This window comes from Eucyclogobius newberryi, unplaced genomic scaffold, assembly GCF_026437365.1.
Source record: "Eucyclogobius newberryi isolate DKJ021-1_F unplaced genomic scaffold, fEucNew1.0.hap1 SCAF_12, whole genome shotgun sequence".
NCBI classification, from domain to species: Eukaryota; Metazoa; Chordata; class Actinopteri; order Gobiiformes; family Gobiidae; genus Eucyclogobius; species Eucyclogobius newberryi.
The window spans coordinates 20,759,637-20,783,734 of record NW_027315746.1 but is presented as its reverse complement, the minus strand read 5'-3'; the positions used below and the strand labels follow the sequence as shown (position 1 = coordinate 20,783,734).

General features: G+C 39.6%; 1 protein-coding gene across 2 annotated transcripts in view; it reads left to right on the top strand.

Annotated features, from left to right (window-relative positions):
• The first annotated feature begins 22 nt into the window (after positions 1–22).
• Positions 23–24,098, top strand: part of camsap2b (calmodulin regulated spectrin-associated protein family, member 2b) — a 25,479-nt gene continuing 1,403 nt past the window's right edge. For both annotated transcript variants that reach the window (XM_072441365.1, XM_072441364.1), the window contains exons 1-18: positions 23–597; positions 6,418–6,677; positions 13,943–14,122; positions 15,023–15,100; positions 17,228–17,369; positions 18,255–18,394; positions 19,707–19,797; positions 19,910–19,993; positions 20,309–20,378; positions 20,476–20,751; positions 20,834–21,515; positions 21,600–21,746; positions 21,829–22,060; positions 22,132–22,315; positions 22,504–23,137; positions 23,476–23,612; positions 23,748–23,959; positions 24,040–24,098. The exon at positions 24,040–24,098 is cut by the window's right edge and continues 32 nt beyond it. In XM_072441365.1, coding sequence (XP_072297466.1) covers positions 459–597; positions 6,418–6,677; positions 13,943–14,122; positions 15,023–15,100; positions 17,228–17,369; positions 18,255–18,394; positions 19,707–19,797; positions 19,910–19,993; positions 20,309–20,378; positions 20,476–20,751; positions 20,834–21,515; positions 21,600–21,746; positions 21,829–22,060; positions 22,132–22,315; positions 22,504–23,137; positions 23,476–23,612; positions 23,748–23,959; positions 24,040–24,098 — 3,747 coding nt within the window. In that variant the 5' untranslated portion in view covers positions 23–458. The remainder of the gene's footprint in view (positions 598–6,417; positions 6,678–13,942; positions 14,123–15,022; positions 15,101–17,227; positions 17,370–18,254; positions 18,395–19,706; positions 19,798–19,909; positions 19,994–20,308; positions 20,379–20,475; positions 20,752–20,833; positions 21,516–21,599; positions 21,747–21,828; positions 22,061–22,131; positions 22,316–22,503; positions 23,138–23,475; positions 23,613–23,747; positions 23,960–24,039) is intronic.

Below are 24,098 nucleotides of genomic sequence, written 5' to 3'. Positions count from 1 at the left end.
GGGTTCCCTCCTCTTTAACCAGTGCGGCAGGAAAAGCGCAGAGGAGACTTCCAGAGAGAGAGAAGGAAAAACTGTTATAAGAGCGAAAAGAAGAAAACATGGACGCGCAGGGAGTTTGGTCTCTGTAACTGTCGTGTGCTCGCGGTTGACGTACACGAGCCGCTTCGCCGATGAGATTTAAATCAGGGAATGGGAATCTTCAGGAATCCTGCTGAAAACTGTCCTCGGCTTCCAGACTCTTGGAAGCTGGTCGTTATAGCCAAGATGGTTTGACCGACCATTTGCTATCCGCCAACTCGCCGTGCGTCAGCGTAAAGTTTTCCATATTTTCCTGGAGAAGGGGGAGGTTTTTCTGCATTGAATTCCTCTGCTCGGGATGTCATCCGCAGTGAGGACTTCCTCTGGCTGACTGCTCCTCCAGCCGTAGCGGTCCTGGGCCTGACACACGCGGAGGGAAGATGGGAGATGCGGCAGACGGCAGAGAGATGAAACGCAGCTTCATTGTGCCCACGATCAAGAGCTTTGACCACTATGACTTCACCAGGGCCAAGATCTCCTGTAGCCTGACGTGGCTCGTGGCCAAAGCGTTTGGCTCTGGTAGGTGGCTCCTAACCTCACTGGGATTATAGTGTTGTGGAAACAAGTCATTATCCTTGAGCCATGCACAAATCTCTGCCTTTCCATTGATTTCCCCACATGACAGTCTGACTTCAGGTCAGAGGTCACAGCCGCCAGGGCACGGTTCAGTTTAACCTGTTGCTGAGCTTTAGCTAATTATTCCCTGCTGCAAAGCCTTTCATGTAAGCCCAGTGTTTGGCTGACTCCTGTCAGTGCCCTGATGCACAGAGACACTCAGCTGTACGAGGAGAGCAGACAGAGGCATGTCTGAGTGTACTCTGTTCTGTTTAGACTTTTATTGTGGATTCACTCTCATTGGCAGCTCTTTGTTAATACACAATGAAGGGCACAGATGTTCAGAGTGGGTGTTGTAGGCCTAAATCTTCTCCAGATCAGAACACTTTGGCCCACAGCAGATACTTGTGAACGTTCAGTCACAGTTCTCACCTTTCATTATTAAGAGATGCCTCTCGTTTGCCTCCTTCACTGTGGTCTCGTTTCTCGTCTGGTGTTCAGTTGTTGTCGATGTGATCTAACAGAGACCTCAGCGTCATAAAAGCTGAGTGACTCCAGTCTGGAGCCCAAAGGTTTACTTCAGCTTCTAATGAACACTTAGACAGCTGTTTCTTCATCTACTGCACTCAGTGAGACTGGCCAAGGGCCTGCCACACACAAAGAGGAAACACATCAAAAGATGTTTCTGAAATGAAGGAAAGTTAATTGAACTTTCAACATTACAGGTAGACGTTAGCATAAAGTTATCATGTTGTTTTTCCTGTCTTTCGTGTGACACAGTTTAAAATCCCGGTGAGGCAAGACGAGAACTGTGGCCCTGATCCACAGTCAGTCCTCAGAGTCCTGTTTGTCCTAGATTGAAGAGTTGGGCCATGGAAAACTCCTAATAAACAGCAGTTATATGTTTAAAACTTCATAACTAACTCAGTTCAACTTAAGTGTGTACACATGTTGAATTGGTCATGTTGTAGTATTTTTAGTTTAATAGACAGAAATATACTTTTTTTTAACAAGTTTATTTAAACTCTGTCATTAAAAATAACACTTATTCATTCTTTCCAAAATTAATCTAATATATATTCAGTAGTCCTTCTCATAATGCCATCTAACTACTTATATATTATAAGTTTATATTATCATTTAGTCCTATTGCTTTGTAATTGGGGTTTCAAGCAAAATAATATAACATTAATATCATCTATTTTTAATTGAATGTTTGAGTTTTACTGGTTCCATTGCAATGACCAATAATGTAGATCAGTGAAGGTTAATATGAGGAAGGTAAAATGGTCACTAAAGACTCTGATATCCTAAAACAAAGAGCCCAGGACAATCATACACTCTATAGGTTATAATGATAGATCCCCTGAAAGCAACACATTGTGGCAACATTAAGATTAAACACACAAAAAAGACCAAAAAACAAAGATGACAGTAGCTTCTCATGTAGGAGAAGGGTGTTGGAGTCGCAAATGTGTCCATGGGTCAAACTGGGGTCGGAGTATCATAAAGTCTATAACTGGTCACGTTACTTCAGTGTTGTCATACAGGGCGTGTTTATTTTTAAGTCATGTTTTTTATGCTTGTTGACCCAATACAGAACTCACTAGCTCAGGGTTTTTTTAATGAAACGCTTGTGAGCAACTATTTGTACTGTATTCATTAAGTTAAATGCGTCAAATAAGATGAAAGCGAGTCACATGGTCTTGGTCAATCAAGGTATTTTTAAACCAAGACCAAGAAGGCAGCGCTGAAAAATCACTTTGTTATTAACCTTATGAATGTGGAATAATTTCATTAACTTCTAATCTAATTCATGTTGTTGCTATAAAATGGATCATATTAGGTCTAACTTTATTTCATGTTTAGGTCTAACTTTATTTCATGTTTAGGTCTAACTTTATTCCATGTTTAGGTCTAACTTTATTCCGTGTTTAGGTCTAACTTTATTCCGTGTTTAGGTCTAACTTTATTTCATGTTTAGGTCTAACTTTATTCCATGTTTAAGTCTAACTTTATTCCGTGTTTAGGTCTAACTCTATTCCGTGTTTAGGTCTAACTTTATTCCGTGTTTAGGTCTAACTTTATTCCATGTTTAAGTCTAACTTTATTCCATGTTTAGGTCTAACTTTATTCCGTGTTTACGTCTAACTTTATTCCGTGTTTAGGTCTAACTTTTTTCGTGTTTAGGTCTAACTTTATTCCATGTTTAGGTCTAACTTTATTCCGTGTTTAGGTCTAACTTTATTCCATGTTTAGGTCTAACTTTATTCCGTGTTTACGTCTAACTTTATTCCGTGTTTAGGTCTAACTTTTTTCGTGTTTAGGTCTAACTTTATTCCATGTTTAGGTCTAACTTTATTCCATGTTTAGGTCTAACTTTATTCCGTGTTTAGGTCTAACTTTATTCCGTGTTTAGGTCTAACTTTATTCCGTGTTTAGGTCTAACTTTATTCCGTGTTTAGGTCTAACTTTATTCCATGTTTAGGTCTAACTTTATTCCGTGTTTAGGTCTAACTTTATTCCGTGTTTAGGTCTAACTTTATTCCGTGTTTAGGTCTAACTTTATTCCATGTTTAGGTCTAACTTTATTCCGTGTTTAGGTCTAACTTTATTCCATGTTTAAGTCTAACTTTATTCCGTGTTTAGGTCTAACTTTATTCCGTGTTTAGGTCTAACTTTATTCCGTGTTTAGGTCTAACTTTATTCCGTGTTTAGGTTTAACTTTATTCCATGTTTAGGTTTAACTTTATTCCATGTTTAGGTTTAACTTTATTCCATGTTTAGGTTTAACTTTATTCCATGTTTAGGTTTAACTTTATTCCATGTTTAGGTTTAACTTTATTCCATGTTTAGGTCTAACTTTATTCCGTGTTTAGGTCTAACTTTATTCCGTGTTTAGGTCTAACTTTATTCCGTGTTTAGGTCTAACTTTATTCCGTGTTTAGGTCTAACTTTATTCCGTGTTTAGGTCTAACTTTATTCCGTGTTTAGGTCTAACTTTATTCCGTGTTTAGGTCTAACTTTATTTCATGTTTAGGTTTAACTTTATTCCATGTTTAGGTTTAACTTTATTCCATGTTTAGGTTTAACTTTATTCCATGTTTAGGTCTAACTTTATTCCATGTTTAGGTTTAACTTTATTCCATGTTTAGGTTTAACTTTATTCCATGTTTAGGTTTAACTTTATTCCATGTTTAGGTTTAACTTTATTCCATGTTTAGGTTTAACTTTATTCCATGTTTAGGTCTAACTTTATTCCGTGTTTAGGTCTAACTTTATTCCGTGTTTAGGTCTAACTTTATTCCGTGTTTAGGTCTAACTTTATTTCATGTTTAGGTCTAACTTTATTCCATGTTTAGGTCTAACTTTATTCCGTGTTTAGGTCTAACTTTATTCCATGTTTAGGTCTAACTTTATTCCGTGTTTAGGTCTAACTTTATTCCATGTTTAGGTTTAACTTTATTCCATGTTTAGGTCTAACTTTATTCCGTGTTTAGGTCTAACTTTATTCCGTGTTTAGGTCTAACTTTATTCCGTGTTTAGGTCTAACTTTATTCCGTGTTTAGGTCTAACTTTGTTCCGTGTTTAGGTCTAACTTTGTTCCGTGTTTAGGTCTAACTTTGTTCCGTGTTTAGGTCTAACTTTGTTCCGTGTTTAGGTCTAACTTTATTCCATGTTTATGATAATAGTAGTAGAGATCCACGAGCCTTTATGACTCAGGGTCCCGGGGGTCCAGCCGCAGTCTTGTGCCTGCTTTTCCTGTAGCAGCTACTTCCTGGCTCTTTCCGCTCTTCTACACAAAGAGAGAGGTTTCAGTTGACCTAGCGGATTTTTTGAAACATTCAGTAACCAGGAAACCTGAAAAAATGTTGAAAAGAAGATCTAATAATAATAATAATAATAATTTAACAATTATTGCAGTCAGTGTTGTCACTAACATTTCAAAATCCATTTAAATTCTAAGGAAGAGGCTTGATACTAAATAATGATCTCGATACCAAAATTATAATACAAAAATCAATTAATTTCTACACAAAATATCAAAATCATTCTAAAACTGATCAGCAAACATCAAATGTTATCCTGTTTAGGATTGAAGTTTAAATCAGTATCTGATTTTTGATACTTTTGACGACTGTAATTGCAATATCAATTAAAGTGGCAATTTTTGTTTTCAAATTAGCATTAAGTTCGCACATTTGAAACGCATCCAGGAGCAATGACCTTTGAAAAGCAAACTAAATTAAGGAATTAAAGCTAGACTCATGCATTTCAGAACTTGTTTGTAGAGGTCTAAACTTAAAGGTGGAATGGACGATTTTTTTCAGCAAATTTTGTATCATATTTCCTCGTGGCGTGGATAAATCATTTGTCCTGCCACGTATCAATCATAAAACGCACCTACCGCTCACCTGCAGCCGCGTCGGGCTCGTCCCCACGTTTCCGCGTGTCTAAGCGCATGGATCTATCATAATATAGTTCCCTCAGTGTACGGGGCAAAATGAAGACGGAGAAAGACAGTTCGAGCTGACGCAGAAGTGGACAGAAATCTACGGGAGACGAGACGTGCGATGCGCTCCGTTGCGCTAATAAACAAACGCACGTGTGTGTTGTATCAGTCCACACGGGGGAGTGCGCATGCGCACTTCCGCCTGCGTTCTCAAATCGCCGAAAAATCGTCCATACCGCCTTTAAGTCTTGACCATTGTACCAATTTAATTAAGATTTTGATTCAAGATAGACATATTCTGCAGCCCTAGAAGTAACTAGAATAGTCCGTACCTTTATGTTTTTTATGGCATTATAATCTAGAGACGATGGGTGATTTGATACAAGTAACAATTGTCTAACATCTGTGCGCTGCTTTAAATAGCTTTTTGAGTTCACAAGCCAGCGGCGCTGTACCAACCATCACTACCGCGAAACGGCTGTGGTACAATCACAAGCTTAAGTGAGGTTAAAGTTTAGATATTTGAATAACTTTTTTAAACCTTCTGTGTTTTTACTGCTCCAGGTTAGTGTGGTGTTTTGTTGTGTGTATATTATCATTGTGATGTTCGCTTCATTGGTAGATAACACCACTAAATGCAAACTGCGAGGAACCCATCAGACTGTTATAAATTCATCATATCTATTGCAGGACAGGCTTGTTTGTTGTGAAGTGATTCAGAAGTGAAGAAGAAATGCACTGAACACATTCCTAAACATAGTGTGCATTATAGCCAGTGACGGCTTGATGAGTAGTGCAGCTCTGAGTCACTGCATCAGGTCAACAACAAGAAGTAACAGTACGGGATTCAGAAAAGTCAAGGAAACTTCTCACCTCAGTATTTTGTAGCACTAAACACGGGGATTACAGACGAGAATCATCTTGCTAGGTCACTCATTTATTGTGGACTTCAGTTATTTGAACTGGGGAAAATGCCATCTTCAACTGTACATAGACAATACAAATCTCATGAATCTCGTAAAATGAAATAGTTGAAAAGACTACTTAAAACCATCTGGGCTGTCCGATATGTTCAACAGCCTGCTTTTGCGTCTTCGATTGCTTGTAACTTTCCACACACTTCCTTGAAATGTAGTAGCTAAAAATAAAATGTTAATGGGAATTTCAGATTTTCCCTTTATTGTAGCCAATCTGTTTGAACTCTTTATTGTTGGGAAACCATAGCAACTACAACATTTGCACTGGTATCCTGCAGGCTGCTTGCTTCAGTGGTAATGATAGTGTTTTGGATCATGAACTGGACTAAAATAACTCGACCTCTGTTGCTGCAGATGCCGTGCCAGAGGAGCTGGTGGAACCTTTCTATCGGGACCAGTACAACCAGGAGCACCTGAAGCCCCCCGTGGCCTGCCTCCTCCAGTCGGCAGAGCTGTACTGCAGAGCGGGCAGTCTGATCCTCCGCAGCGATGCCGTCAAACCACTGCTGGAACACAACGCCATCATCCAGGCTCTGGCTCAGAAAGGCCTGTACGTCACCGACCAGGACAGGCTGGTCACTGAGCGGGACCTGACCAATACTCCAATACACATGGTGAGGGGGCACGCTCTAAACTCTTTAAGATACACATTTGTTTAAAAAAAAAGAAAGGGGGCCCGGTTGATCAATATAAATCCAAAGCAGCTTGTGTCTGGATTGGCAACAGTTAAAGTGGACATATTATGTCAAATGTACTTGCGTGAGTTATGTTGTGTTATAACAGGTTTCCACATATTTAGCTTGTGTCTCAAAGTTGTATTTTGATTTATTCATGTGTGTTTGAGCAACCTTGTATTGTCTTGCACTTGAGGCTTGCATGCTCAGAAAATACCTGCTTTACCACCTACCCCGCATCTCCTCCCACTCCTCTGTACTTACTTGCAATATTCAAAAAAGATTCAGATACCCGGTCCTACACGTAGGGTTAAAAAATGTCACTAGGCACTTGTCAACAATAAAAACATGTAAATGAAAATCAGCTGGTTGCTATGGTGAAATGCTACTAAAGAGGCAGGGCATCTGCAATTTTGAACAGGAAGTCAATGGACCTTGATCTATAATGAAGCCATTTTAGACCTATATTGCAGTTTACATTCACAAAATGATCATGATTTATGTATATTATTGTTAATACAAAATACTAGAGAAAAGCATTTAATGAACCAATTTTCCACAACATCCCTCATTCATACACATATATTTATTATCATGTCATTATTAACATGATAAAGTTAAGGTACTCCATGTAGGACATTTTTTGCATGTTCTAATGTAGTCAATAATTCTCAAACTAGTGGAAACACTGAACATATGGCTAGAGCGTCCACTTATGCTGACTCTAAATTGGGTCTGCATTGCAGTGCACCCCTCCTCCTCATGCTACTGTATCACATTCTGTCCCAGACGTTCTCCTATAACTATTGAATGAAAAATAATAATACAAAATATGTGTTTATGCTAAGTGAGGTACTAAGTATCTAAAGCTGTGTTTAAGGTAGGAGTAGTGGCTTAATGATTTGATGTCACTCTCAGCTGTCTAATGTCTAGTAATCTATATGAGGACTTAGTCGACTAACTTATCTGGACTGTCACTAAAGTCAGTAGACAGTGTAATGTCAAGCAGGAAAATCTGGGCTTTGTTTTGGTTTGAATGACCACACACTTTCTACATAATATACACAAAGGAAAAACTCACTCATGTTGGAGAAGATTGGGGGAAGGGGTGAATTTTAAGGGCTGCCATATGGCTTTGATCCAGAAAAGAGAAGTACTGCTCACATTAGAATGAATGAAAGATGAGTGAAAAGAGGAAGAAGATCAGCAGAGGCCCATTACGTATTGCCTGGCTCAGTGGACAAATAATGTATGCCAAAACCAAGTCGGCAAGGCCCACTTTTCTCCCACCATCTGTTGGAGGGAAAAGACATGAAGCACTGGGGACATTGAGGAGGTTATGCTGAGGGAGGACGTGATGTGCACTACTGCGGCATGGAGGTGGGCGGGGCCAGAGCATGTCTGGTGCACAAATGAGAGCGCCCACATGCGACGGGTGCTCAGAGTCACACTTTGAAAGTCAATACAAAATGATCTGTTATTACTATTGGGCTTAAACAATATTTAAATTAAGTTAATTGTACTTTTTTAGATCAGCAATTTGGATTTGTGATTTGTGTTTTAAAAGCAATTCTGTTTTTTGTGCACATTTTAAACAAGTCCAGGGTAGAGTTGTCAAACGTACTAGAAATAAGATTCTAATCAATAATAAATCTATTATCTAAACTAGTACTTTCGGCAAGTACCGTTACAAAAAAAACATACACAGGACAAAATGTGACCTTTCCTGAAGTTTTAGAATAATCTTGAGCTTTATCAGAACTTGTAAACCACATAATGACATAAACAAAGTAGTAGTATTTTGTCTTGAATTATATAGTCTATTGTCTTTTTAAAATTTAAGTTATCTTTCTGGTATTGAAATCGGTATTGAGTATCATACCCATTTCTTAGTATCAAAATTTAGTGAAATTTGAAACGCAGGTCCAGGGGCACATCCACATTTAAGTTTAAGGTTAATTACATTTAAAAGTGATTGCTCTTGCAGCCGTAATTGCTACTGGCCAAAGAAAATGGGGGCAGGGTATGACACATTATGTGCAGGCGACTTTACAACATCATTCTTTTTCACTGGACAATTGCACCGCCACCATTAGCCTGGACAGTGGACGTACTTGTCAGATTGTGCTACAGGTTGTTGTCAAGTTGGTCAATAAAAACAATTGCGGCGTTCTCAGATCTGTTCCAGTGTGCACTCCTTAGACACGCACATGAGATGTTTACAGACTTTATGCATTTGCTGTGCTGTACCCTTTGATGTGTACTGTCCATTCAACATGAGCGTAATCTTGTAAAGGGACTGCTACTCGTACAACTGCTGGTTACTCTCCTTATAAGGAATGTCTGACTGTCACCGTGCGTGCTCTAGACATGTCTCTGCTCGCACACACACAATAGTATGGAGAGCACATGTCTTCAGACCATGTCAGTCACACACTTAAAATCACTGCAACACATCCATTTACAAGTCCCCTACTTAACTACTTAAACATGTATTATGCAAATGAACACGGTTGGATAAGGTTTGTTATTGAAAGTTGTGAGCGTTCAAGCCCTTCTGCCATCTCTCTGCACTGTGTCGATCCAGCTGCAGTTTGTCTAAAGGGAATGTTTGCAATGTCAAATATCCGGCAATATCCTGGACATAAAGGAATCGAAAACAATGTGTGTTGATGTTTAAGAGGTAAGGAAGTGTCAGTCTCAGGAATTCCACTTTTGGAATGTACCAAATATTATTATGTACAACATAACTCAAACAACTGTACAATACTGCAATAAGGAGTTTATTAAGCAAACATCTGTAAATATTTCCCTAAGGATACCTATAGGGTGTTAGCTATTGTGAGTTAGTTTATAGTTAGACAACTTTGGGCTTTTGGTGGCGCACACCCTGGATAGGTGCCAGCTTGTCATCGGGTTTTCTATTTATCTATATGTAATATATATGTAATATATATTATATTAAATATTATGATATATATATATATCTATATCTATATCTCTTATTATCTCTTTTATATTTATATATATATATATATATATATATATATATATATATATATATATATATATATATATATATATATATATATATATATATATATATATATATATATATATATATATATATATATATATATATATATATATATATATATATATATATATATATATATATATATATATATATATATATATATATATATATATAGAGATAATAATTTTAGTCTATATGTCCGTCTGTCTGATAGTAGGCAGCCGTGCAAATGATCTCCACAGCAGGAACATGGACTTGTGCTAAGATTTCTGATATGAAATGCTCATATCACAGACATGTTGCTGATGCTGTTGCACAAACTCAATATGAGTGCACTATTTTTATAGTTTAAGCTGATCTCAGTGAAAATTATGTTATTGTTCACAGTCACATTAGTGTGGACACAGTCAGAGCTCACAGCAGCTTCACTCGTGTTAACTCATGTTAATACTTTATTACACTCTGACCTATGGTTTTTACCTGATCTGTCCAGGTTTGTACTTGTTTGGATGTTTTCCTCACTGAGAATCAGAGCGGTCAGATCCACTGGCTGCCTCATGTGAATACTGCTGTTGTGTCCTTGGGCAAGACACTTAACCCAACTCGCCCACAGTGTCTGTGTACATCTGGTGTGTGAATGGGTGACTGGTTCCTTGATGTAAAGTGCTTTGAGTGCCGTGACGGTAGAAAGGCGCTATATAAATGTGACCATTGTTAGCTCCACATTAGCACCACTTTTAGCGCATCCTTTCCTTTTTTTCTTCCAAAACTCTTTCCCCGCTCAGACCTCTGCTGAAGTCTATAAAGTGCGCGACGCGCATCAGCACTTCAGAGCCCCCAGCGCTTGCTCCTGCAGAGCTGAGCAGCGCAGGGGGAGGGGCTGATGCCGCAAAGGACTGTGGAACTTTAAGTCGCAGCGATTAAAAACTATATATCCATCAGAAATTAACAAATATAAATTAATGTTTTGTGGCCGGATTAAAATGTTTGAGGGGCGTGTTTGACACCCCTGATTTAGATTTAGATAGAGCTAGATAGATTAAGTTGCAGATCATTGTTCAGTTCTAGAGTATAGTTCACCTCATAAGTTCAACCGTTGGGAATTTACGTTTTAGATATTTGTCATGAGAATAATGTAACCAATAGGGAACAGTCTCTTGCTATACCTGCTTGTCAATGCCTGATCTTGGAAGCAAAGCAAGTCCGGACCTGGGAGAAACTGGGAAAACCAGGCTCCACAATGGAGACTTTGAGGCAAATTGTCGTTATGTCCTTAGGCAAGACACTTCACCCACATTGCCTAGTATAAATCTGGTCTGTGAGTGTTGATGTTGGTTTGAGGGGCTCAGTCTGCCCAGGGCAGCTGTGGCAACAATAGTATCTTACCACCAGGAGTGGTGTGAATGAATAATGCAATGTGAAGTGTCTTTGACTGTCCAAAATACTAATACTAATACTATATATTAAACTAAATACTAAATATTATTATTATTATTATTATGATTATGCTACCCCAAATAAATTGTCTGTTTGCTGTAACCCGAGTCAACATTTTTCAAGTGGCTCGGTCGGTAGGGAAATTCTTATTTTTTTTACTTTGAAGGCAAAAAAAAAGATCCAAATTTTGCCATTTGTTTTAGTCGGAGTGACCACCAGGGGTCAGGCTTCAACAGTCAATGACGGAAAACGTCTCTATCAACCCGATCAGGAGACTAAATCTCACGATTTTAAGACATTTCAATTGACCTTTTGTCCGCCGTTATCCTTTAATTTGGTAGCAAAGGCTAGCGGGGGAACACGCGGGGACACGGGCGCCGCCATGTTTGTTGTGATGACGCTGCTGGGCGTGTGTCAATCCCAGAATGCATTGGGTAAAACACCCTGACAGAGCCTAGCATGTCCTATGGACACAATAGTGGGACCGACAGAGGCAAATCAACTTGTTAAGGGCAATTTGTCGTCACTTTCGCGCTGTCTGTTTCGTTACAGACGCATGTGCGCTGCGCAGTGTGTTCTCTTTGCTGTAAGCATGAAGGAGGATAGCAAGCGTGATAAAAATATTCAACGTGTAGTTTAGGGAAGTCTGGTCGGTGAGTCGGCGAAATAATTGAAAAATAAAATAATTTGACGTTTTTTCAACAAAATGCAGATAAAACTTTTTCAGTCGGCTAGTTTCACACTGGGTCGGTCGGGTTACGGCAAACAGACATATTATTTTGCTCAGCCTTATTATCATTATTATTATTATTAGGCCCGAGCGCCACAAGCTGGCGAGAGGCCTATTAAACCAAATGACCATATTGCTTCAAAAATGGCTAAGCATGACTCGGGAGTTTTTCCAAACGTCGTACTTTTACGAACTCCTTCCAGGGCGTTGGCCCTAAAAAGCTCAAATTTGGTGAAAATGCTACTGAGGAGTGGGACATCAAAAGTTATTCAAATTACATTGATACCTGTCACGGTCTCTGTGCGGCGAAGCCGCAAACTGTAGCAAGAATTTCAGAAATCTCCCAAATTTAACATTTCTGCCGTTTGCGCAGATAAAGTCTGAAAAAATTCGTCAGAAATTATCCGTCAAATTAGAATCAGTTGTTAAACTCTTTGCCCTAAACCTACTTGAAGTGAAATAAATTAATTTGGGGCCACAGCGCCCCCTACATATTTTATATGGAGGTTAAATGTTTAGTTTTGCGAAATTATATGAAATTTGACCCACAACTCAATTTTGGCCCCATCAAAAAATGCCATGTCATAATTATTATGGCTTTGCTGTAGCGATGACCAAAACCTCCCATGTTATTCCAATGGGGAAATCGCCAGAACATGTTTACACTTTAGACTTTCACAAACTCCTCCCAGGGCGTTAGTCCTATTAACCTGAAATTTGGTGAGACTCATCTTCAGGGGTGGACCGTCAAAAGTTATCCACATTTTTATTCAAAGAGTCACGGTGTCTGTGCGGCAAAGCCGCACATTTTGCCAAGAATTCAAAATAAAATTGCTTTTTGAATGGTAAAACAAAGGGGAGAAGACGTGACAGTGTCACAGATTCAGCAGTAGACGTAATAAAAGGACAATTGGGGCGCGTTAGCGCCCCCTCCTCTTGCGGCGTGGCGGCGGCGGCGTGGCAAGGGCCGATCATTGCCGCTTGCGGCTATATTTTTTATTATTATTAAGTGCCATATAAATGAAATGCATTATTACTGTCCCCATTTGGTTATGGCATCATCACTATCTAGAATCTGAAAATCACCCATTTGAGGCTGACCATTACATTTGGTCATTGTGGCCATGAATAGAGGCCTGTGTTAAAACTCTGGTGAGATGACGCCTGGTTGTTTGCATGTTTTTCCTTGAGTCACTAGGACTAGGAGCACCTCATGTTGGTTGGAGTGTTGAGCTTCAGATAGATGCTTAGCTCAGCATAAACAAACAGCCACATGTTTTTGTGAAAAGTGTGACAGGAAAAGGAAGGGAACGACCCCAGGTCTGACCGGCCTGGAATGAGATCAGAAACGCCAGGATAATGTCACACTTTGTGTAGGTGTTTAGGGCTGCCAAACCCTCTCTACTCGTATACTATAAAATGTAATGGTTTTAAATAATAAAGCAATGGGTGTTTTTTCAAAATTGTAAAGCAAAATGCATTGGTAGACTAGGCCGTTATTTATGCCTGGTCCTGTCTATACATTTATGTTCACTAGTGAGAAACATTTTCAATTGCTTTGAGGAGAATTGAGGATCAAATTAATAAAATAAATACAACTTGTTACATATTAACATGCTTTTGTACATATTTTTATTGTGCTAATTATTTAGCTTGCTATTCTGCTCATAGTTAAGGTAATGTAAAAGAGGTCAAATGAATATTCGGCTTTAGGCTTATTATATCAGTGGCATTATTTTGTCATCAATCTTATAATTTAATTAGACCACTCTTCAAAACACTCTCTTTGTTTGTAATGGGAAAAGATTGATAAATGTTGATTGTATTGTTTGGTTTTTGAGCAATACATTTTGTAGCATGTTGTTTGTGTTGTAACTAATTAATTTGATCTAAAGTTCTTTCAGTATATATTCTATTGGTAAAATAACCATTAAAACATATTTAGGCATTAGGCATACATCTTTATCATGCATTTTCACTTGTATCCATTTGTCTCCTCAGAGTTCCCACTTGGCTCTCATAGACACTCTGATGATGGCCTACACTGTGGAGATGGTGAGCGTGGAACGGGTTATGTCCTGCATCAACAGATTTTCTGCTGCCGAGGCGCTGCTCTGCGACGAACACATGCAAGAGCTGCCGTACGACACAGAGGACGCCATCATCACCTGGATCAACAAGGTCATTACAGTGCATACTTTTAGCTACTCTTAATTTACCCCTTGATCTGACATAGACATGAGTGTAGGCCTACATATATGCAAAGCTTCATCAAACACTAAAGTATCACAATATAATTTACATATCCTCGGATCATTGTGTCTGGTTCAAACTTGAGGGGCCGATGGACCCTCACATTAAACAAAACCACTTTAGAAATAGAAAATTAAATAAATATTTATTCAAACCTCCTCAGTGCCAAACATGCAGACATGGGACTATGGATGGAAATTAGCTTTGAGCTAAATCTAGTGTATTTACATTATTAGCTCTTCAGTAATACATGCTGTTCCATTGAATTAAATAAAATTAATAGAAAATAAACAAAGACCAAATGCAGAGGTCAGTTATAATAAAGTGTTCTTGGTTTCAGTATCGGCTAAAAGAATCCTGCCGTTCTCATGGTTTTCCTCATGGTTTTCCTCATGGTTTCCTCATGTTTTGCTCATGGTTTTCCTTATAATGTTTTCTTCTCTTGGTCGATGGCTTCGGGCACTATAAACATGTGAGATTAAAGACTCACAATCAAAAAACATAAAAACACATGGCTTATTGTCTGTCTGTAGCCCTGAAGACATATTAGCCAACTCTGCCATCTAAATCTGCTCGCTCAGCAGAATGTTACATCACTAAATACAAAAAAATCTGAGATGTTTTTAACTCCCGTAGTCACATACAGTAAGTTATATTTGATACTGAAGTGTTGTTTTTCTTTGAGCATTGGTGGCTAACAGGCTGAGGGTTGTACTTTGATGTTGAGGTTTCCAAATGTCTGCTTTCCTCGACACAAACCCCTCATTGAGTGTGCTGCACATATTTGTGAGAAATGTGACCTTCATTGCTCTTCCCTGGTCTGTGCAGGTAAATGAACACTTGAGAGACATCTTTGTGGAGGAGCACAAGCTGAAAGAGGCTGCATTTCAGGACAACACCCAAAAAGTAAGAACAAATTAGGAATCATGATTATTAAGATATAGGTGAAAGTACGTGCTATTTTAAGGAAACAATCAACACAGAGAAAATAAACGGAAATGGAAGACAAAACCAAGACAAAACCTAGTGTAAAGCTGGTTCTAAATGTGAGATAAGACTTTTAGACAGTGTCTGATCATCTGGGGTTATCAGATATATTAAATTATTATATTAAAATGTATTAAAATGCCGTGTAAACAGTTATATCAGAAGTGATTTGTCTGATGTTTTGCAGATTGTTTGCATTGTGCAAGGAAAATTATTCCTATTCCTTCCAGTAGCCCCAATAAGACAAAAATGGAAGAGAAAATGTTTTATATTGAAAGATGTATTGCACTTTGTTTTCCAAATACAACAGTTAGTAATAAAATGACACAATAAAATACACAAATTAATTGACACATGTCACCAGCTCACCAGATTGCTTTTGTGCATGTAAACACACACTAACAAGCAGATCTATGGATATGGATGTCTGTTTTTTCTTTGAATAGCACATTCTATTTTAAGACTTATTTAGCTCAATTATTTTAAGCTCAATGTAAAAACACACGCGGCTCTCAAACAGATTCTCTCAGTCTTACATCCCTGACACCCTTACAAATCAGTGTTGCATTTATTTTTAATATGGGCAAGCTGCAATGGAATCCTACAATATTCACTGAGCAGAGAGAGAAAAGGCTGTGTGAATTGGTATAATGTGGAAGATGTGATTCTTGTGGCCATTGTCAGCTGTGGTTCTGATGGAGCGCTGACACAGAGACAGTGTTCACAGTTATGTAAGGCCCATGTGACACACAGCAGCAGCTACTGTCCTCCACCACTTAGCACTCACCCATAATGCAACGCTGCATTGTCTTATCAGGTCACGACCCTGTTAACTTGGGTTTAAAGGTAGAAATTGTGAAAAGTAGGTAGCCTCCAGTAAATACAATATAGTTCTAATACTTTAGTAAATGGTGGTAAATGTCATCAGGTCTCAGTAAACGCAATTCTCTCTCCCTGAATGTTTTGGTCTTGAGCTCCTAAGGTTTGTTATTGCAGATTAAACTGTTCTGAAATGGCTGTACACTGTGTAGTCATGGGCTTTTTGTTGTGAGGGAAATCAGTGTAAATAATGTTTTGTGTGGAAAACAGTGTACTGTAACCCACTGGTCAGTTGCTTTCAAAACTGTGCCATGGCTCATTTTTGATCAGTCAGTCACAGATATGAAACTCATCAGACAGAAAATGGTCAACTAATGACAACAAAACAATGTAACAACATGTAATATACACAAAATAGATCTTTCTATTCGTAACCTACTTCAGATGTATCAGATTCTTTTAACTAACTATCACATGTTTCATCAAATGCTGTAAGAACAAGTAAAATGATATAGCCCTGGGTGGAGTAATGTTACTTAATGTTTGGTTTTGCTTAATTTTTTAATTTGTGCCCCCTTCTGCCTAACCCCTCTTCTATTGTCTCCTATTGTCACCCACTCAGTCTCTAGACAAATGGTACTGGAGACTTGTACCTGTAAGTCCATTCATTCTTTAGATAGATTACTATGACCCTATCCCAGCCCCAACCCTCCTCCCATTTGACTTTTGTTGATTGCATGTAGCCCCTGTGCACATCCACCTGGTTAATCCCATTGCCCAAATATATTGATCACTCATTACTGATCATGGCAAATATCTCACGATTGTTAGTGCACTGTTACATCAGCACCGTTTTCAAGATGACGAATGCACTCTGATATTCAAATATAAGAACAGTGTCATTGTGTATGAGAGGTTAAAGGTTGTCGTGAGAGTCTTCTGAGACAAACCTGGGCCCTCTCTCTACTTGCTGTAAAATTAAATTGTGACTAACAAGGGTTTAAGTGGAACTATTGTCATGAATGCCCTCAAACAAAGTGCTACTCTTGGCCTTTGCTTTACAGTAACTTGCATGATTACCTTTCAGTTGAGTCTGACTCCTGCTCTATGCTTGACCGAGAACCCTCAAATGAACTGCCTTATTTTATTCACCTGCTTCTGGGGATATAATCGTCGGCGTCTTCATGACACATAGGTGATGTCTTTCTGCCGTTGCCATGGTTTCAGGCTCGCTACAGGAGAGAGCTTTCGCAGCAGAGAAGTGCTCCAGTGCTTCCCCTGGTGGATAACCTGCTGAAGGACAACACAGACGGCTGCGCTCTGACTGCCCTGCTGCACTTCTACTGTCCTCAGGCCGTCAGACTGGAAGGTGGGCCCTGTTTGCAGCCACACCCACTGTGTACAACCCACAAGTCTGCAGTCTATTTATTCCCTTAGAAATGGCACATAATGGGGAAAAGACTGAGTCATTTTTAGGTTTGGTTTGATGTTACAATGATGGCTTTTCTCTCCATTCTCCTCAAGCTAAGTCTAAAGGAAACATTTATTCACAGTATGGACATGTTTTGCTGGTTGTGGACCTTATTGAATTAATACATTTACCGTTATGTGTTATACCTAAATAAAAAACCCTCCAAATGAAAACATAAGTCTTATAATCCCAAAGAAAGGAAAGATGACTCAAGGCGTCAAGCAACAATTCAAGTCTTTGCTCAGAGTTTCTCCACTCTTGCTCCTGTGGCCGTTGTTCTAAAAATGCCTTGGGTTGGGCTCTGATTGGTCATGAGGAGGATGTGACGGCAAGACTATTTCAAACATAAACAACTCTGTAGTGTGCACTGACTTATGGGATTGATTGTAGTTCACATGAGCTCACACAGATGTTTGCCAGATGTGAATTTCTAGTTTAGTTCTGCTTCCAATCCTCAGTTTGAACGAATTGGAAAAATAGTGCAGGTTAATAAACAATGACATTCAACATCTGCGTGGTGAATTCAATATTGTCGTCTGTTTTGTCGACCTCAAATGGTGTATTTATAAAAAAAAAAAATCCCTCCCAGCGCAACATACATTTTAACACTGTATAATTATCAGGACATAGGTCAGATGTTTTCACAGATATCTGATTTTACTGTATAATGTGGGGGAAAATGAGTCTAAATATATTATCTTGTGCCTCCCTGTGTTTTGTGCGTTATCGTTCCTCTGTGTGGGCGTTTGGATGTGTGTGACCCCTCCCTCTCTGCTCTCACAGATATCTGCCTCAAAGAGACCATGTCTTTGGCCGACAGTCTGTACAACCTACAGCTGGTCCAGGACTTCTGCACCAACAATCTCAACCACTGCTGCCACTTCAGCCTGGAGGATTTGCTCTATGCTCATGCCTCCGTAAAGGTAGGAAAAACTTGTTCTACCGGGAATTACAAACGGGTAAAGATGAGTAATGCAGGGAAAAGTCAGCGACTGTGTAGAGACTGACTAATATTATCCAGCCTTGCTTGAATTGACTTGAATTAAGGATTTCAGCCGTTTTGACTTGGTTGGATTTAATAGCTTTTTAACAAAAACTAATTTGCCAATGCAGTAAGTGATTTACTACCCCATGGACTTTTATATTTGGCTTGAAACAAGTCAGAAATATCTTAAAATAAGTCAAATTCTCCATGTGCATCAAATAAAAAACTGACTATTTTACTGAATTAAGATTAATCTCCTGAAAATGAATCTCTCCTCCAGGTGCAAGGTTACTTTATTTGTTTTGCAGTGGAAGTAATTTTAAATTGTCTAGATACATATTTTTTGCTATAGCTCTACTTTACAACATTCTAATGTGGAGTCTATCCAGTAAAATATCACTTAATACAGTATTCACAGTCTTAAAACATCTTTACATCTCTTATGGTTGAACAGTGCAGATCGTGTGGGTAAACAGAATGCACCAAAGCGTGGGTCAAAACATTCAGATTCAAGTCACAGTCTGAGTGAGCCTGGGACTGTCGTTCCTCCAAAACAAGAGGCCCCATTCTATGAATTGTGTGCGCTGCAGAATGAAGCTTCAGTGAATAGTTAAACAGTGGTTTGGTTTTACAAAAAGAAAGTAAAGAGCGATGGAGCTGCTTAATCTGGCATAGAATCTAACTGCTGTTGTGTTTTTCCATTCAGTTATCACAAACTAAAGAACTAATGTGATGTTTTCTCCTCTCCAAAGTGGATCATTTAAACTTCTTGAAGTGCCGTATTTTTGAGATTACATTTAATTTAAAATGCATCTAGGCCAGTGCACATCAATAGGGTTGTGTCAGGAAGGACAGAAATATTAAACTTAAGATCAAACCAAACCAACAGCAAATGGCAAGTGACTGCAACTAAGGCAAAAAAAAGAGATTACAAACTAGAACTTCATTGAAATGAATGGCTTTGAGCCCTGTTTATTTTACAGCAATACAAATCTTTTGCCGTTTTTATCCACCTTTTAAATAATGTACATTCCACATGGAGGAGGTAGAGGATCTAAAGGTCTAATGCATGATATATGGCAGATGACGATGAAACACTATTGTCCCACACTGACATGCCAAATATGTCATATAATATTTTGATTGTAGTGTTACATTCATTACAGAGCTAGTACTTTACTTTATGCATGTTGGTATCAAATTGCAGTGTTTAATATCTAGAGCTAACAAAATACTTTTTTTTTGTCTAGAGTAACTACCTGGTGTTTATGGCTGAGCTCTTCTGGTGGTTTGAAGTGGTGAAACCCTCATTTGTACAGCCAAGAGTCTTTGACCCAAATGGTACAGTGACATATTTAGCACGAAGCTTCTTTTTATTAATCTTCTATTTGTGTGTAAATGTTGCACCTTCTTAAATTGCTTTGACTCAGTGGTGTATTTGTTTTTGCTCTAGCCTGCGAAGTATCCTGTAGAAATATGGCTCCTGTGACCAGCCCAGTTAAACAGAGCTATGCAGAAACTGAGATCCCAGATGAGGGTAAGTAACACAACTACAAAGCATTTTAACACATTTTAAACTTGGATCAATTGAGTCAGCACAGGCACTATGAATGTCTCGCAAAAGGGTGCGCTCATTATTTTGTCAAAGTCAGTACAGTACAAAGCTGAGTCATCAAAAATACATTATTGGGAATGTATCTGTTTTGATGGAATATGCCCTCTAGTGGTGTTGAAAAATACAACAACTAAGTTTGTTAATGGATAAAATGATTTACAGTGTTATGTATTTGTCTTGATAATTAACCCAATGATGATGCTTATTAACTTATATCTCTTTTTAACTTTTTTGTAGTTGTAATGAAGAGATCTACCTCTTTGTCTTTTGAAGATGGCAGTGTTGGGACTTGGCCCAAAGAAAAACGGTTTGTGGCCCAAATAATCTTTGTGTGTCCTACATTTGTTGTTTTTTAATGTTGTTATTTGTGGTAAATAAATGCAATGTCCCTCTTTCAAACCTAGGTCCACCTCTCGAGGAATCTCCTTTGAGATCCCTCTAGATGGGGGTCCACCTGTTCCCCTCTGTGAGCCCACCTCCCTTCACATGACTCGCTCAGTCAGCAGTGATGTCATTGCATTCAAAGTTCACTATGCATCCCAAGGAAACATGAAGAGCCACCACTCCCTGGGGCCTATAGCTGTAAATGGTCAGAGCAAACATTTAGAGGAGGAAGAAGACTTCACCCCACATAAACCAGTTGGGCGAAATAATACTTTCTCTATCAAAAACCAAAGCAGGTTTGTATCTATTTTTTTTTCAGTATGAATGCTGTTGAGTTTGAAGAACAATCTGAAGTAAATTATCTTTCTGTGTTGATAGGTACTCGAATGGAGTTCTACCAGAAAGTCCCTCTGCCAATCTCTATAGTAACCACACCGGCCATATTAGTCCCACCACACCTCCAAGCATTGAGGAGGCTCTAAAGATTATCCATGACTCAGAAAGGCCTCATGCTAGTTTGGGGATTGGCGATGGATTCTACCTCCATGGGACAGAGCCCTCAGAACCATCAGGAGCTCATTGTGAGGAGCCAGGCTCTGCCAAAGTCCTGCTTCAGGAGCATGACTCCGCCTCTGAGGAAGTGGACACTGGGATCCACATCAGGACTGAGGACATCCAGAGCCTGGACGAGGACTCCTCTTTGAGAGACTATTTAGACTTAGACCAGGACTGTGAGGCGATGATTAGGTCCTGCCCACTGCCAGAGGGGGACAGAGGCACTCGGGACACTGGGCGGAGGGGAGTTTTTGAATCAGATGTTGACAATGAGAGAGGCCAAGGAGCTAACAGGAGCAGCTCCAGTCCTGCACGCAGCCTGCCCAGGTCCCACACAATATGTTCCACATCTCCCTCTGGTTCAGCCAGTTCCTTCATCCGCATGACCAGCTTTGCAGAGCAAAAGTTCAGAAAGTTAGAGGGAAGGAGTAGCGGAGGGACCACACCTGAGAGTTCCGACTTAAATGTCCCATGTGTACATCCAGTAAAAACTCCAACTTCTAAGGTTTGTCTTTTTTAGATTTCTGATTCACAGCATTTACAGTGTTATTTTATCATTGAAGATGTTATGCATATGTTTTATTTGTAGATCTCTACACCTCCCCTGCCAATCACGTTGCCCTCTCCTGTAACACCAACACCCAGAGACCCCTCTCACCTGATTGCTTCAGAAATGATACAACTTAGGATGAAGTTGGAAGAGAAACGTAGAGCCATTGAGGCCCAGAAAAAGAAGGTAGTTCACAAATTTAGTTCTAATGGGCTCCATAAAAATGTAGGTCTTGACACACATTCACAAATGTTATGACTTTTTAAAGGTGGAGGCTGCTTTCACTCGCCATCGCCAGAGAATGGGTAGAACAGCATTTCTGAATGTTGTGAGACGGAAAGGAGTCAACCCGTCCACCAGTTCCAGCCCTGGAGAAACAGAAAACCCCTCACCTGACTCATTAACCTCTCCAAACTCAGCAGGCTCAAGCTACATTGAACGAGCAGAGCGGTGCAAACCCGATGGAGCAGCTCCAAAATCTCCCTGTGAAGATGGAGGAGGTAGGTACCTGCACAATACAAAATAATATAAAATACATTTCCTTGAATGCTGATGATTTGTTTTTTTATAGGTGTTGCTTCTGGTGAAGCTGACTTAACCGAGTACACTCGCTCCATTGAGAAGTTGAACACTTCGCTCGGCTTTTTGCAAACAGAGATGCAGCGTCTGGCTCAGCAGCAGGAAACGATCATGGCCATGAGAGAACAACAACAGCAGGCCTGGGTCATACCTCCCCCTGTGCCATCTCCACACAGGTATGTATCTAAAATGAGGATCTGTCACACTATCAGATACGTTTCTCGATACTTTTATAACCTTAGACGTTGTGTGGGAAATGGGACTTGAAATAATGTAAAGGCTTCTAGTGTAATACAACAAGACATTGTTTCTAGCTGCATCATTAATTGTTAATTAAGTGTCATTGTGGTGGTTGCTTCCTCAGACAGCTGCGGGAGTTGCGCAGCAGCAGTGTCACAGGCCGAGGTTCAGGTCGTGGTTCAGTGGGATCCTTGTCTCCAAACCTGTCTTCATCTGGCTCACCCCAAGCTCCCAACCGCTCCTCCTCTGGACTCAAGCGCCGACCAGCTTCCTTCCACGCAAGGACACCTCGAACTCCTCGACCCAATGACTTAAAGGTTACACCTTTCAGTCGAATGCTGAACACTCCCACTTCAGTGGACAGCCTGCCCAGACTCAGGCGCTTTACCCAGTCCCAGGTCTGTTCCTTTGCCTACTTGGGTCATGATAAAAAAACTGATGACATCAAAAACTGTGATGCAAAAGACAATAAAGAAACTTCCAAAGAGGACGAAGCAGAAAAGAGTGCAGGCACTCAAGAAGAAACTCCACAACTTCAACCCCAGGATGACAGCAAAGAGGCAGTGCAGAGTTTGTCGAAAACTGAGGCCACAAATCCAACTGAGGTGCTGCATCAGCCAGTTTCTGAGGTCCAAGAGGACCGAAGCGACCTGGTGGAAGTTGCTTTGTCTGAACTCAAACTTGGGGATGAAGAGGGAGAGACAGCAGAAGAGATGTGTGGAGCTGAGCAAAAAATGTGCTGTGGATTCTTCTTCAAGGTAAGCCACAAAATATGAGCATATAATATAAATCTGCTTGATACTGAACATTGTTTCTACAGTTAGTGTTCACAGATGCATGCATTAAATAGCAATACATTCATGAACATGTACATAAAGTTGTAAAAATGTTATACGAAGGGCAAATGCAGGCAGAAATGGGAATGTCCCAACATGTGCCAAGCAGCGCCTGTTCAACCATGAGATGATCAAAAACAATACAATGTGACTCTAGGCTAGCTACGCACAATGAACACAGACTCAACAGTTTAGTTAGAGAGTAAACCTGTGTATTTTACCATTTTAACATGAAATCTTGCTTTTGCCCCTAAATTTAGGATGATATGAAAGGAGAAGAGGACATGGCGGCAAAGCGAGCAGCTTTACTTGAGAAGAGGTTCAGGAGAGACAAAGAGGCACAGGAGAAGAAACAACAACAGGAGCAGGGTCAGGAGCAGAAGAGAGAAGCTGCACGGTTGGTTTGACTTTGTTATTCATTGTTTTAGATGTCATTATTCACATCTAAAGAACAGTACACAGAGTAATGAAGTGTATTGACCCATGTCAAGTCCAATTCTGAAACTTAAAGTAAACTGCTAACTTTTTTCAGGTTAAAAGCAGAGGAGGAGCAGCAAAAGAAAGAAGAGGAGAAGGCTCGACGTGAATACATTAAATATGAGTTTATAAGACGGAAGCAGGTGAAACTCATGGAGGACATGCATGAGGTTGTCAAACCTCGATCTGGAAGTCTTAAGAAGAAACCCAGGCCTAAGTCCATTCACAGAGATGTCCTGGAGTCATCCACACCTGCCAGAGCCACAGGTCAGACACACAAACAAAATATTAAAACATTCACAAAGAGTATAGTACAAGCTTGGTGTCATTGTGGTTGTGTTTTTCAGGAGCGCGTCCACGAGGGTACTCTGTGTCGAGCGTGTCTCTGGCTTCTCTCAACCTGGCA